Raw genomic sequence first — 15,006 nt, forward strand, 5'->3', positions numbered from 1 at the left:
CGTATGCGTACGCCGTTCGAGAGAATACAGGAACATATTGTAGAATACATATATTGTATAAGATCCTCTGCCTTGATAAATTACGATCTACAATATCAGCGGACTCCGAGGCACCGTGAAAAATTCTCGTATCGCGTTTCAAAATAATTTCAACATTCCAACAACATCATTTAATATTTGGGGCTGATTTAGGATTATTTTAAATTTCGTATTAAAGCAGCTTCGCGCGCAAAGGGTTAAAATCTCTCGGCTGAATTTTCGTTCGCCGCCGCGGCGAATTACATCGGCGATTATACGGGGCGACCAGTAATCGCCCGCGGAGAGGAGTTACATCGATTCCTGTTTTACGGCCGCTTTCTCCTCGTGTATCGCAAAAGAGCGTCGTCTGGCCGGCAAAAGAGCGGTCCGCGCGACGATGCTGCGCCACCGGTGATATCGGCAGTGTCAAATGCGTGCACTTGAGACTTGAGAGCGCGGAACGCGGCGCAGGGGACCCACAGCGCCGGCAACCTGTTACGTGAACATTTGTTTACGAACGGTGGCGGCGCAGGGAGAAAGTTGGCTGCGGAGACGCGGGACACCCGTCCGCTCGCGCGCGCGCGCCGCGGAATCCGTTCGAATACTCTTCGTCCTTAATTTAAAAGAGCGACCAGGAAACTCCGCGCGGTCCCTTGCAACGGCGAACGCACAATTTCTTCTTCGTTACCAGCGCTGCGAAACGTTGCGTCACACGGACGATGGAGGATTTTTATGCGAAATAAAAAGCGCGTTTGTTGCGAGACGCAGAATCTATGGGAATATTTATTTAATTATTTTGATAGTTTTAATGAGTCCAGAGGAACGCGATATCATTTTTAAGTTCTTTAAATGCGTTTTTTTTTTAAGTAATAATAAGTGTATAATAATAAGTGTATAAAATATATATGGTTTTAAATAGCTTAAACAGTGGAGTTTACAGAATAATGAGAACTTTTTCGTTTATATGATCTGAGTCAGTGAAATTCGCCTAATACTATATTTAATAATACTATATTACAATACTGTAATATAGTATTATAGTACTATATTATAGTACTGTAATATAGTATTATAGTACTATATTATAGTACTGCGGTCGAGTGGCGACTCTGAGGCGCCGCTGAGAATTATCATGCCACGTTTCAAACTCATTTTTATCAAGTTTACTTACTTACAAAAATTTGTTAAGACTCTGTTAACTATTGCAAGAGTCGCAAAAAGTCTATAATACGTGTAAAACGCGCCGGGTCACTTGAAATGGAAACGCTGTAAGTTTGGAAAAATATTTTGGATCTCGAGCTAAAAGGGGTTAAATATTGCGAAGGGGTTAAATATTGCCAACAATTGCAACCCGTCCATGACTGGCGCGCATTGACTGAATCGAATAAGTAGGTTGGTGGAATGGAGGACTCCGCTAATGGATCGATATCTAAAGTGTCCAAGTACAGGTCGATCAATTCTTTGCCGAAGGCCGTGCACGCTTTATCATTCCGTGAACGATCTTCTTGCGAATGGAAGATACACATCCTAAATAATTGACGAAAACGTAGTTAAAACTGCCCGGCTAATTATAGAGTTAAACCACGAAGTTTTCCATGGTGCATAGCCTCGAGCATACCGCCGACTTTAAATTAACCCTTTGCACTGGAGTGGCGAGGCACAATTAAAATCGTTCTATTACCGCTCGAGATCATTTTTATACAAAGTTTATATTTAAAAAATTTTTACACAGTTAAAAAACTATTGTTATGACCGATTAGAATCAATTTTCTAAGGACAAAAATTTTCTACGCGTAAAAGCGCATTTTATTGCGTTGAATGAAAATACCAAGAGCCGGAAATATTTTTAATTGCTATATTTATATTTATAAATGGATTAGAAGCCGCGCGACTTCATCGAGGCCCATGTTTCCCCGTGATTCCGTTCGAGCCGCTCGAGTTAATCGTTCGCGCGCTAATGCCCGCGTTCAAATCAAATAATCGTTTGACGTCAGAGGGAAGCGGAAAGGTTCCGAAGAAAGTAGCGCAGAGTAACCTTGTCCTAGAAGAATGAAGCATTACGTGACACGGGAACGGAGGGGGGAGCTGGGGGGGGGGGTGTCACTTTACTACGAGCGAAAATCGTCTTTTCGCTAAACGGATTACTTTGCCGCCGGAACAGCTTGCACCGTTACGATTGCTAAACGATATTTTTACGAGCGACTTCGACTGCATTGTTTGCGCTGTTTACACGGGATCGTTTATCGAAACCTCGTGGCGACAAGCGACGTTATCGTCCGTTCTTGCACCTGCCTTTCCGAGGCGTGTAGTGCCGGCTCTAGATTCGCGGGAGACGTCCACCTTGAACGAATCGTATCGGAATATACAATTTACCGTATCGCTGTTGATATCGTTGAAATGGGATTAGAGAACGCGGCGGGACAAGATAAATAAAATAATCGCATTTAGAGGATGTTCTATTGCAACGAAAATATATTTTAGAAACTCTATAGAGCCTTTAATAATTAATTTATTAATATAGATCATCGTGATAGCAATTCGTGTAATATATATTCTTTGCTTAGTTTTCATTGTGAAATAAATAAAATGATTTTATATTGTTGCTAAGATATATTTTAGAGGCTCTATAGAGCCTTTGATAATTAATTGATCATCGTGATAGCGTTTGAGGTACGTTCACTTCGAATATTCTGTGCTATACTAACTCTGCGATTATTGTAATATTCTTTACTTGGTTCTCGTGAAATAAATAAATAAAAAATTGAAATAAATAAAATTATTTCATGTTACAATTTCCAAAGTATAGCACGCGCGAAAATGTTTCGTCCATCAGGTTTCTGTTCGATCACGTCGAAGTGACTTTGACTTCCAACTATTTGGAAGCCGGACGAATGCTCCCTGAACGTGTACGCGCGATGAAACTAATTATCATAAGAGGATCTGTTAGAGTTGATGCGTGTATATATGTATATACATTATTCGCCGAATGTGAAAATTTCGTATCAGATTGAATTAGATGCCGCGACGTGTTCTTGCGAGACAGCGTGCAATACGGTCGAACTACAATCGGGAATAAAGCTATTACACACTAGTTTATTTCGTTCTCCACAAGCTAGTTCGCTTTCTTTAAAAACTATCGCGCATCGCGTATGGACGTCGACAGACACCATTCATAATAATTATGTATTTACATGTTCGAGATACAATGCCGGGAACCCCTGCGTTAAGTGTTGTACTTACCGAAGAGTACTTATACCATGTTGCGCAACAAGCACTGAATTTTGCTACTGAAAATTGACAAGCAATTGTCCAGTTGGCAGTAGAATCTCGTGGCCAACTATGCACGTGTGTCGAGCGAATTCCAAGGTACCCTTACGCGCACCTGAAACAATTAGTTGTTACGTTAATTATGGTTAAATTGATGGCAAGTGTTAAATTAAATTAATAGCGAGTGTTAAATAAAATTAATAGCGAGTGTTAAATTAAATTAATGGTGTTCAATATAGTAGCAGGTGTATATTTTGGAAATTTATTATAATATTATTGTAGTGCGGTCGACGAATAATTCATGTAAAATATAATTATTATGTGAAATAGAACACAGCGGAATCGTCAGAAGAATTATCATTTCCGAACGAAAAATTGAAATGAAAATATTCTTTTATATTACACTATATTATGTTTTATATTATGACATCCTTTCAGATTATTCAATCGCTTGGAGCATACATCCTCCAGCATGAGCTCCACCGTCGTACAAACGACACACGAGCACATGAACGAAGAGCACGGTAGCTCCATAGGAGCGTTTTACGCCGACACGGTGGTAATGGTGACGGGCGCGACCGGTTTCCTAGGAAAAGCACTTCTGGAAAAATTGCTGCGATCATGCTCCAGCCTGCTCACCATTTTTATACTGATCCGCCCGAAGAGGGGCCACACCGTCGACCAACGGCTGAAGAAACTACTAGAATCTAATGTAAATTATTTTCCATACAATATTATATATTCTTATTACCTTATTTTTTTAAACATATTCCATCCACTCGATTGGTATTAAAACCATCAAGGATTAATTAGAATTTGTTTAAAATTAGAAATAACGGCAAGAGAACGTAAATTATAGCAGAGTGAATTTATTTATTGTAATTATGAAGTCTCTACGAATTCGCATTAAACTTGAAATTTAGTATAATACACGAGAGTATAATTAACAAGATTGCTCTTTACAATTTTCTTATCGTTTACACGGAAATTCGCTTAAATAAAGCCACGTTTTGTCCTCGGTTAGTTTTACCAATAATTAAGAGACCGTGTATTTTGACAAGTTCCTTTCTTTCTTTATTTATTTATTTTAAATTGAAGGATATTTCTACACGATTTTTAACGTTCCCTTTTATGTAATTTATATTCGCCGTCTGTTGAAAAACGTTAATCGAACTCTGTGAACAAATTAATCGTTCTGGGATGATCGTGCGTCGTTTGTTAACAGGTCTTCGACAAACTTAAAGCAGAGAATCCGTCCGCGTTGTCGAAGATCCGCGCGATAAAGGGCGACGTGGCGATGCCGGATCTCGGCCTGTCGCCGGAGGACAGGGAAATGTTGACGCAAAGGGTTAACATAGTGTTTCATAGCGCGGCAACCATACGATTCGACGAGCCGTTGAAAGTTGCCGTAGCTCTGAACACACAGGGGACAGATCGCATAATCGATCTGTGCAAGAGCATGAAAAACCTGATCAGTTTCGCCTACGTTAGCACGGCCTATAGCAACGCGAACTTGGAGGAAATCAACGAAGTCGTTTATTCGTGAGTAACGCCATTGTTGCCGGCCATTGATCCTTTCACGAATTACATTTACGCGGTGACTACAGTTTCGTTGTCCCTTTGTGTTTTTTAATCTTTTATAATAATCGCGGCTCATTTTATTTATTTTATTTCGTTATTTCTCTGTTCATTCTAGCTCGTTTTTATATACTTATTTAATATTTTTATTTATGTTTAATATTCATGTTTATGCTTATTTAACATTTGTATTTATCGAATATCTATAGTTATATTTATTTGGAAACTAATAACTGCAAATACGCGATCGTTCGAATATAATTTTTGTTAACAATAATGTTACAGCTCACGATTGAAGCCTTCCATGGTGATGGATATATGCGACAGCCTGGACGACAGCACGATCAGCATGCTCGAGAAGAGGCTCCTGGGGAATCATCCGAACACGTACACTTTTACGAAACACTTGGCGGAACAGCTGATCATATCGAAGGCCGGGAACATGCCGGTTGCCATAATCAGACCAAGCATAGTCGGCGCAGCGCGAAAGGAACCCTATCCTGGATGGGTGGACAACTACGGTGGAGTTACAGGTACCACTGCAAAAGTAGTAGAAACAAACAATATAAAAATAATTACAAATAAATGATTATATATATATATATATATATATATAAATAGTAAAATAATTAGCAAATAAACATTAAAATAGCTAGTAAATAAATAGTAAAATAATTGCTAAGCAAATATTAAAATCATTGTTGAATAAACAGTGGAATACTTAATACATAAATAGGAAAATAGTTACGCCAACGTCCGAAACGAATTGTCGCTTTCTAAAAGATCTTGCGATATTATCCCCGCGAGCTATGTATATATTTAAAATGGCCGACTTTCGCAGGTTGTATGATGAACATCATTAGAGGTACCCTGAAAGTAGCCATCACCTTCAAAGAGAAGAACCTCGACATCGTGCCCGTCGATTATGTCATCGACACGTTAATCTGCGCCGCGTGGTATACTACAATGCAGCCGACCAAAGCCATCAAAATTTACAACTGCACCGCGAAGTACCCTGTCAAGTAATTAAACAATTAATATAAACAATTCAAATATCTCGCTAGCCTGTTACGGGAGAATTTGCCTGTTCCATTCGAATCGTATCGTCGATTGATTTTTAATTGCGATTTTTAATTTAATTTTCTTTTTTATGAACAACATCTCTGTTTCGTTTAGATGGGGCCATTTCTTCAACCTCACCGTGAAACACGCGATACAGGAGCCGACGAAGCTCGTGGTACGCTACCCGAGCATCAAATACCTTCGAAGCACCCTACCGTTCGACATGTTCATGTACATCTTCGAATATCTACCGGCGATCATCGGGGACGTCTTTTTAAGTATCAAGGGACAGAAGCCGATGTAAGTGTACGCGTATACAGGGTGTTTCAAAGTATCGCTTGGAATCAGGTGCTGAGAGATTCCTTGAATTATTTGAAGCAACTTTTTCCTTTGCGAAAATGTTCTGCGATGCTTCGTTGAGGAGTTATTAGCGAAAAACGATGGCCAATCAGAGGCGAGCACGACTGGCGCGGGGAGTCGTCAGCCCCTTGACTCAGCCTTCTCGCGTCGGCAGATCTCGCCTCTGATTGGCCACTGTTTTTCGCTAATAACTCGTCAACGAAACCTCGTAGAACAATTTCGTAAAGGGAAAAGTTTCTTTAAATGATCTCAGGTACCCCTTAATTCCTGTTCAAGAATGACTTATGGGACACGCTATAGAACACTATGGATCATTGTTCCAGAATGCTGAAGTACGTGAAAAAACTGTCGAAAGTCATACACAACGGGTCGTTCTTCTCGTGCCGCGACTGGCAATTCCAACAGAAGAACATGGAGGAGCTGACGAATAAGGTGAAAACGATGAAGGATTCCGATAAATTCGACACGGACATGGGACAACACGATTGGGATACTTTTGTACGGAACTTCGTGCTAGGTATAAGAAAATTCCTGCTAGACGACGATCCAGAAACCAACAACAAACTTCAAAGGCGAATCACGATGTATGTATCGCTAAAAGCGACGCTGCATTTATTTTACAATTTAGAATTTGATAAATTCGAACGATTGAATGATATAAATTAACGAAACAGAATAAATTCTTCGATCTCCAAGACTTCCAATTGCTCTAATTTTAATTGTTTATAGCATTGTATATTTAAATGATGATAATTCTTTTCTTTTTTAGGTTATACTTCTTTCATCGTCTCACGCAATTCTCCGGCATAATCGTCCTGCTGATAATGATACTGCGCTTCAGTCATTGAGGGGACGTCCGTCGGTTTCGTTTGGGAAAAAAAAAGAAGCAATGTGAAATATGACATAATCGACGATCATCATAGCCTGCTGTCATCCGTCACGATCTGCCACGGCGTGCTGTTTTCATGTATGTTCAACAATGTATATCACAATGCACGTGGTTGGTGTAGTCAATACATTCGTTAGCGCTGCCGCGAGAAATCTAACCTAAAAATCATCGAAAGATTTCCGAAGACACCATGAACCGCGACGTCATGGGGGAAAATCTTTCCTTGCGAGTAGTTCGACTACGATCTTATTTGTTGACTGTGTCACATTGTTGAAGCTGTTATTTATAATATATTGCCATTGGATTCGAAATATTATTTATTATTAATAAGTCTCGCTCGACCGAAATTCATATTATTCCCATCGTGCCTTTTAAACAATTAACAACTCCGAGAATGGAACTGAATTTAGTTAATAAAAATTGAACTATACAATGTTAATAAACAAAATGGATTTTATATAGCGTTAAGTGAAACTGTTTTCTAGAAGATATTGTACAATTCTCGTACCGTCGTTAGTTGGTGAATTCATGTAACTATTGTCAAGATATGTTTTCGAAAGTATCTAGCATTTTAAGCGAGTATTTTAAGTAAGCAACCCTTTCATTATTCGAACGTTCGCGTCACTCTAATTAGTCCGGATAATTGAGGTTTCTATTGTAACGCAAAAAGCATTAACTAGAAAAAAAAGATCAGCCGATTCTTTTGATTAGACAAAATTGAAATTGTCAGAGGTTAGGCTTATAGTTTTCAAAGAAACAATAATAATTCTGGTGGCGAACTGATACGTGAATGTTTACAGTCACAACAAAATATTGCGTTGAAAAATGTATCTTATTTTTATAAACTATTAAAATAACAATCCGTGTAACTCCTTTCGAACAGGCTGTAAAGGTAAAAATAAATACTACCTCAACGCAAAGTATTTGATTTACAATTATTGTTTGTACTTTTAGGCTTCGACCCTTAGGTTTATAGTATATAAACATTAATTATGGCAAAAATAGAGCATAAATAAATAAACAAAGGATATGAAACTACTCACGGGAATATACTGCATCGATATTATATAACAGATTTAAATAATAACAATGTCACATATCATTAGTTAACAAAATAGTTAATTAAACTTTCGAAAACAATTACCCACATTTTTTATATGTTATGATTTGTTTTTACGTATGATATTTATTCAGTACATCCTACTGAACAACTTTGTGCACTTAGTTCAATTCTTTAAGCAGCATTTTAGTTACAACTATTGTTTTTATGCAACCTTGCATTCCGTACACGTGGCGCCTCTGATGGAAAAAGGATGAAGTTTTATTCGGAGTCCGTACAACGCCAATTGGTCCAGTGGCAAAACGCTCAAACTGTTAGCCAAATTACTTACTGTAAGTCCTACCTAACGACTGTAAGCCCTACCTACCGACTGTAAGTCGCATTTCGGAATTCGAACAAACTCCTGCCACCTATAGTCCGTACAGTATAACAAAACAAGCTTTTCCCTGTGCCCCCCCCCCCTCCTGCGCCGTGCTTTAGTTGTCAGTTATCACTAGATTTACACATGGATTCGTACGGCGGTGTTTAGCGATGCCAATCGCATGTAAAATCTGCATTAATATAATGAGCACATGGAAATTGTTACAGCGTCGATGTTACGATCTGCTCTCGTACAAATACTCGTTGCTGGTGATATTGATGGCGTTTACTTGCATCTTTATCGGCATTATTCACTTCGGAGAGGTTGGGACACCCATGATATTACGTTTTTGTTTTGACACCGGCGTTTGTTGATTGTTGACCATTGTTCACGCCATTATTCGTTGTGAGGTCGAATTTTGAAACGCGATTGTTTCTTGACATTGGTCAGAATCATTTAACGCTGTTCGAATAAGAAGAACTCGAATAATTGTCTATTTGTAAAGTACTATATTTAGATCGGATGCGTTTGTTTCAGATTTGGGTGGCGTGGAGTAAGGAAAAATACGAGGCAGTGTTCCATTCTTTTAACGACAACATATTAGGTATCTCGTTCCAAAAGAAGCTGTGCCAACATGTTCCCATCGATGTTGTTTACACGTGGGTCAACGGTTCCGATCCGACCTTTCTCAGGAGTCTCAAAGAACACGTTCCTATTTTGGATGTTAACACCGCCGCTTCTAGATTCAGCGACAAAGACGAGCTAAGATATTCCCTGCGTTCGTTGGAAATGTACGCACCGTGGGTCAGACACGTGTACATTGTTACAAACGGCCAAATACCGAGCTGGTTGGACATGGATAATCCTAGAGTCACCCTTGTCACTCACGAAGACATTTTTTTAAACAAAAGTGATCTACCTACCTTTTCTAGTCCAGCTATTGAAAGTCATATACATAGGTAATGTTGAAACTGTGCTGTGCTTCAGAGAACGTATAAGAATTATTTATATTAAACTTGATCTATTGTTTTTCACTCCTGCAGAATTCCTGGAATTTCAGATAAGTTTTTATATTTTAACGACGATGTAATGCTAGGCGCCGAAGTGTGGCCAGAAGACTTTATCACACAAGCAGGTGGCCAAAAGGTGTATCTCGCATGGTGGGTCCCTGACTGTTCGGACGTTTGTCCATGGGCTTGGGTGGGGGATGGATCCTGTGATCCTGCTTGCAACACGACATTATGCGAATTTGATGGTACCGGTCACTTTACTGATGCATTTAATTTTCACAGTACATTTAATTTAATCCGACGATTACCTTACAGGAGGAGATTGTGATAGTACACCAGTTCCTACGGATAGCGAAGCTATGGACGAAGAGGGGGATTATCCGCAAAAGTTCTTGCAGGACACTCAAGAAAATACTAATTATGGTCTGAAGTTATTAAATATATTAAGAAGTAAAAGCAATAGTCTGTGGAACAGCACTGAAATATTCACCCAACAAACGTTGCCGAATAACACTATACACGCGATGTTCCATGTAAATAAATCTCGTGGTTTTAATCCAAACAACTACGCGAGTTATACCAACAAATTCTTTCGTAAGCAGCGTAGAAACGAGCAGATCACGTCCCTTGAAAAGTCAACGTTGTCGAATACGGTTAATAAAATGAGATCTCAGGATTCGGATTTTACCGAAAGACGTACACAGTTGAAACGTTATTTGAACGACGACGACGACTTCGACTTACCGCAAGTTAATATTACCGCGAAAACTAACAGTAAGCCGAATTACTCGGATCAGTGGAAACTTAGAACTAGACAACTCGATACGTACGCCGAGTCTTTGTTATACGTGAACAAGATATTTAACACGGCGTACGGGTTCGAGCGTAGAAGAGTACCTGCCCACATGCCTCACTTAATAGATAAATGGATCGCTGCCGATATGCAGAAGAAATTCGAGCACGAATTTAAGAAAACGTCTAGTCACAAGGTTAGGAACTCGGAGGATATGCAGTTCGCGTTCTCCTATTTTTATTTCTTGACAAGTGAGAAACGCAAAGTGCCAATTAGAGAGATATTTGACGCATTTGACACGGACAAGTCTGGGTAGAGTACTTTCCTCAATAATTCTTTCACGATGTTTGTTTCGTTAATTATCATAGGATTTTGATTATTTATAGGACTTGGTCGGACAGAGAAATCAGAACGCTTCTGTCCAGATTGTATCCACTACCTCTCGATTATAGCCTAGTTGTAGAATTTGAGAACACGATAACAAATTGTTCGAACGTTGTAAATATCGCGGAAATATCGAATCCTCCGCCTGGAGAAAGATATTTGGATTCGTCTCTTGTAAGTGTATCCCATTATTTTTTTTAGCAGAATAATCTAGAACTACGGATTTTTTATCGTACGTTGTTCACGTTTTTTTTTACAGCCTGTTGTGTCTAAAGAATTAATAGCAACTTGCGAATTGGTTTCGAATAAGATCGACACTAAATTTGGCAAGAAGAAGCTCTATCCGCACGAGGTGATCAAGGCGGGAAAAAATGAGATATTCGAGATGTTGACCAGCAACGTGTCTCTAACCGTGCAACTTTTGGACGAGATTCGTAGAGATCCGAAGTAAGTACGCAAAATTAATTTTTTATTGACTCGGGGATGGGATGTGTTTTAAATCATTGAAATAATTTCAGAAAATTTGTATGTTTAAATGACGACATGGATCCCCTAAGGCGGTCCGAGAACGAAATTGTTCGCGCATTGTTAAATGACTTTTATCGATCACTTTATCCTCTACGTAGCACGTTCGAATTGCCCGTGCAATATCGAAATCTCTTCACTCATCGCCACGAGCTTCTCGAGTGGAGAGCTAACCGCGCGAGAGCCAGAAATCTATTACTATGTTTAATCGCAATATTACTTGTTACAACGTTTTATCATCTATTTTATCACCAAGTGCGACGATTGTTTAGAATAAGAGCGCTGCCCACTCTCTTGGTTTAACCAACGGAATGAACGCCGGTGTTCTCGTAGAAGATCAATTTAAAATCTTCGTTTTGTAGAGAAACATTTTATGCGCGTACTTTGTTCGTAGATTTGTAAACTTTTTCTTGAAAAATTGACGACGCTACGTGAAGTGAATCTCCGCTGACATTTTTACGTATTATTTCTGTAAAGCAAGAAAGCGTGAAGCGATATTTTTTGTAAGATTCGACGTAAGAAGAATTCGAACGAGTGGTTTTTAACATCATGTTTTAAAATTAAGTGAAACGTTCCTGTGATATCGACTAGGTACTGATTTTCTTTTTTATGAAACGAAAGCGTAGAGTTTCGCAGATTTTTCTATAAATTTATTATATAACGACAACTAGTGACCATAAATTTTAAATAAGCGACTAATCGTTGTACAATCATATTTAATATTTAGTTTAATACTACCCTCTCGAATAGGCATATATATCCGACGAGGAAATCAATCGGTCAAACAATCGTTCAAGACTTATCCTATACCAAATTTGTACTTATTAAAAATATTCTAAGTGTAGTAAAACGGGAAGTGGCTGTTCACTGAATCTCTTCTTTTAATTTCGATACTCGTATTCCCTTCGATTACAAAGTCATGTAAATAACTTCCAAACGAAGCTGTACTTATACCTCTTACAAATTGAAACGTGTTCGACGACGATACAGGTTAGGATATAAGAACAATCCGTAAGTGTGGATTACGTCGCTGCTCAGAATAATGTTTTAATAATAATAATAGTAATACTGTGTAAGTCTGCTACTCTTGTACAAGGTATCTTAACTTTTATATTTGAATATTCGGTATATTGCTGTGTTAATGAGAAATAAATTGACGAGTGAAAGTCGGAAGGGAGATCTTCAAATAATTATTGTGACGAAGCCTCTACGTTCTCAACTAAGACGATCTTTGAACCTGTCTCTGCGGTTGCAATCTTTGATAACGATTAATGTTATAATGGGTCGATCAGCATTCGTTGAACTACGAACTTTGTCAAGAGCTCGAGCTTTGCTGCCTATCCAAAGGAGGACAATTCATATGCCGAAGATTTCGTGGACCAACCATGCCTTCCTGTACTCTTGCGCACTCGGTCATCCATACCGCAACAGTGGCCACCTCTTCAGCCGAAAGTCGAGGACCGATACCTAGGCAAACAAAACAATTATTAATTAGAATATTATTAGATTATATCATAAGGTATATTTTTTCTTGTAAGCGACCACCTTAGTTTAGAATCTAAGGCTGCATTTACAATGCAAATAGGAAGAAAGAAAATGGACTCTTTCAAGAGCTTACAAAGTTGCGCTAATTTTAAAGAACATGCGTTCTCTCACCAGGAATGTCTGGGTAATATTTGAGTAGCTTCGAGTCCAAGAATTTCTTTCTTCTTCTTTTCTCGTCCGCGCTCGTAAGCCTTCGACTTTTGCTGACGTTCTCTTCCGGTGTATTGCTACCGGTTGTACCCTTCTCGCCCGTATTTCCGCTTTTATCCGACCTCTTCTCGTCGCTCAACTGGAGCTTCTTATTGGACTCGGCATCCGCGCCGGAAGTTTCATTCTTGCTCTCTACTTTCAACGTTCCTTCGCTGGACGACTCCTGTTCCGTCTTGTCGTCGGTCATTTTCCTGCGGCCAGTGTAACTGTCGCTCAAATTTGGCGTCGCATCACCTACGGAAGAAAATCTACGTCTTTCTCTACGAAGAACAACTATGGGAATCGTTAAGGGCGATGTAATTGACGTGAAAGTACTTCTAGAGGATTCGACGTCTCCCTTCGACACTAACTCCAAATCCAGGTTTATGTCCGCCTCGGTGTCCTGACTAGTGACGGAGCAAATTCGCTCCACGAAAAATTTTCCCTCGCTGAGATCTTGGCTCGCTAACGAACCAGATCCGGTCGACTCGTTGAACACGAGGAATTCGGTTGGATCGTCGTCCGAGGAGCTCCTTACGCTTCCGTCGCATCGAAGTCCTGCCAAGTATCTAAACAATTGGATAAGAACTGCTCTTCAACTAAGAAGTCTTGAATACTTGCAGCATTGGTCTCTCTCCGATGAAATTACCTTGAACCTGTTTGCTTCAAATTAATGTTAATAATTTTATTGAAGCTCCAAATAATTTTAAATAGCTACTGGGAGGGTAGAAGTTAATTACAGTGCTTACAACCATGGTTAAAGATTGACATTATTACATTGATATTATTACATTGAACGAATTTTGTCAACCTACCCGTAGAGTTCCATGAACAACGCAACAGGAACCATAGCCGATCCACCTTCTGGTTCATGGGTGAACAATTCGCAAACCAAGACCATCGTTTCGAACAGGTTAGATCCCAAAAGCCCAACGGCTATGGCCAGGAACTTTTTCACCTGGCAACTTCGCCGGAATTTCCCGATCATCATGATCAGGTTCAATTCCCTTCGATCCAAGCACAAACAATCCCATCGCCATAGTATCGTCTCGACGGGCAACGTTTTGTTGTAATCTGTCCAATAAATATCCTTGATTTACTCGGCACCGTGAATAAATCAAATGTATATTCGAACAGAAATGTAATATTTATAATAATACTAGAAATGTCTGATATTTTCCGAATTCTTTAACACTAGAACTATACCGAGGTCTAAAATCGACCAACAGGTGTAACCTTATAAAATTAACAAAATCGAGTTAATTTTACCATTTCAATCATTATAAAATCGCAATTGTAAAATCGGTTTCCTGACCTATGGTGGTAGTTTTAGTATTAAAAATATGAAAAATCAACGTTCGCCAAGCGATTCACCCAGAATCTGGTTCTACCTCCGAACTGTCGGAGCAAAATCTGAAGAAAGCCGAGCGTCAATCCGGAGGCGGTGCTCGGGGGTGGATACTCGAGCCTCAGCTTCGTCGGCGGCTCTTCACCCTCCGCCAAAGCACGGAAATACGAGCTCGACCACTTTAATAAATCATAAGGCTGCGTTCGTATCGCGGCCTTGCAGAACTGCTTCAAAATAAGCGGCAAACTCGGCGGAACAATGATCTCCTGGCCGCGGGGCGACTGCTGTTCGACGACGGACATTCTTCGCTGAACGGTGTCACCGTCGATGCACGGGTTCGAAGGGTAGAGAAATGATCGAAGCGGGTGTACTACTTGGTACGGGGCGAACTACCATTGTTTTCTATACCGCTGTGCCTGGAGCGTGGTTGTTGTCATTTCGCGGGGTCCCCGTCGTCTAGGAAACAATATCGACGGTCATGTTTCGTGCAAAGACGCAGATCAATTTCTCCGGTAAGCATTATTGCGTTATTTATCCGTCATGAGTCGAGAGAGGTAATGTGTCACGAACGAGACCCTGCTTTGCATTTCTTGTATTCGGCTTGATCGCTCGTACTC

At 39.7% G+C, this 15,006-nt stretch overlaps 3 protein-coding genes and 1 long non-coding RNA gene across 9 annotated transcripts in view; 2 read left to right on the top strand and 2 right to left on the bottom strand.

Annotated features, from left to right (window-relative positions):
- The window catches only part of LOC144476931 (uncharacterized), a 17,723-nt gene extending 11,837 nt beyond the window's left edge, over positions 1-5,886 (bottom strand). Inside the window, exons 1-4 of one of the 2 annotated variants that reach the window (XR_013495113.1) lie at positions 5,751-5,886; positions 5,154-5,402; positions 3,259-3,400; positions 1,919-2,059 (exon numbers count right to left, since the gene is read on the bottom strand). This is a non-coding gene — a long non-coding RNA (uncharacterized LOC144476931). Of the gene's footprint in view, positions 1-1,918; positions 2,060-3,258; positions 3,401-5,153; positions 5,403-5,750 lie in introns of those variants that run through there. The other variant, XR_013495112.1, reaches the window with a different exon arrangement.
- The window catches only part of LOC144476930 (putative fatty acyl-CoA reductase CG5065), a 23,846-nt gene extending 15,615 nt beyond the window's left edge, over positions 1-8,231 (top strand). The window contains exons 1-8 of one of the 4 annotated variants that reach the window (XM_078194260.1): positions 3,083-3,384; positions 3,724-3,997; positions 4,511-4,827; positions 5,149-5,396; positions 5,705-5,885; positions 6,040-6,225; positions 6,609-6,869; positions 7,055-8,229. In XM_078194260.1, the coding sequence (XP_078050386.1) occupies positions 3,758-3,997; positions 4,511-4,827; positions 5,149-5,396; positions 5,705-5,885; positions 6,040-6,225; positions 6,609-6,869; positions 7,055-7,133 (1,512 nt within the window). In that variant the 5' untranslated portion in view covers positions 3,083-3,384; positions 3,724-3,757 and the 3' untranslated portion in view covers positions 7,134-8,229. Of the gene's footprint in view, positions 1-3,082; positions 3,385-3,723; positions 3,998-4,510; positions 4,828-5,148; positions 5,397-5,704; positions 5,886-6,039; positions 6,226-6,608; positions 6,870-7,054 lie in introns of those variants that run through there. The other 3 variants (XM_078194259.1, XM_078194257.1, XM_078194258.1) reach the window with 3 other exon arrangements.
- Positions 8,232-8,733: 502 nt separating this feature from the next.
- Positions 8,734-11,775, top strand: Gnptab (N-acetylglucosamine-1-phosphate transferase subunits alpha and beta). The gene is made up of 7 exons (XM_078193855.1): positions 8,734-8,918; positions 9,133-9,554; positions 9,639-9,850; positions 9,921-10,710; positions 10,785-10,956; positions 11,042-11,229; positions 11,301-11,775. Exons 1-7 carry the CDS (start codon positions 8,766-8,768, stop codon positions 11,608-11,610), a joined length of 2,247 nt encoding a protein of 748 aa, XP_078049981.1. The 5' UTR covers positions 8,734-8,765; the 3' UTR covers positions 11,611-11,775.
- Positions 11,776-11,905: 130 nt separating this feature from the next.
- On the bottom strand, positions 11,906-14,906 carry LOC144476714 (uncharacterized). Of its 2 annotated transcripts, XM_078193857.1 has the most exons (5): positions 14,433-14,893; positions 13,857-14,115; positions 13,378-13,610; positions 12,964-13,296; positions 11,925-12,774 (listed from the first exon to the last, which is right to left on the bottom strand). In XM_078193857.1, the coding sequence occupies exons 1-5, from the start codon at positions 14,689-14,691 to the stop codon at positions 12,623-12,625; spliced, it is 1,236 nt and encodes a 411-aa protein (XP_078049983.1). In that variant the 5' UTR covers positions 14,692-14,893; the 3' UTR covers positions 11,925-12,622. The 2 variants fall into 2 exon arrangements, with proteins under 2 accessions (XP_078049982.1, XP_078049983.1); XM_078193856.1 differs by having other exon boundaries at positions 11,906-12,774; positions 12,964-13,610; positions 14,433-14,906.
- Positions 14,907-15,006: the final 100 nt, after the last annotated feature.

Source organism: Augochlora pura, chromosome 11 (assembly GCF_028453695.1).
Source record: "Augochlora pura isolate Apur16 chromosome 11, APUR_v2.2.1, whole genome shotgun sequence".
In the NCBI taxonomy this organism is placed as follows: Eukaryota; Metazoa; Arthropoda; class Insecta; order Hymenoptera; family Halictidae; genus Augochlora; species Augochlora pura.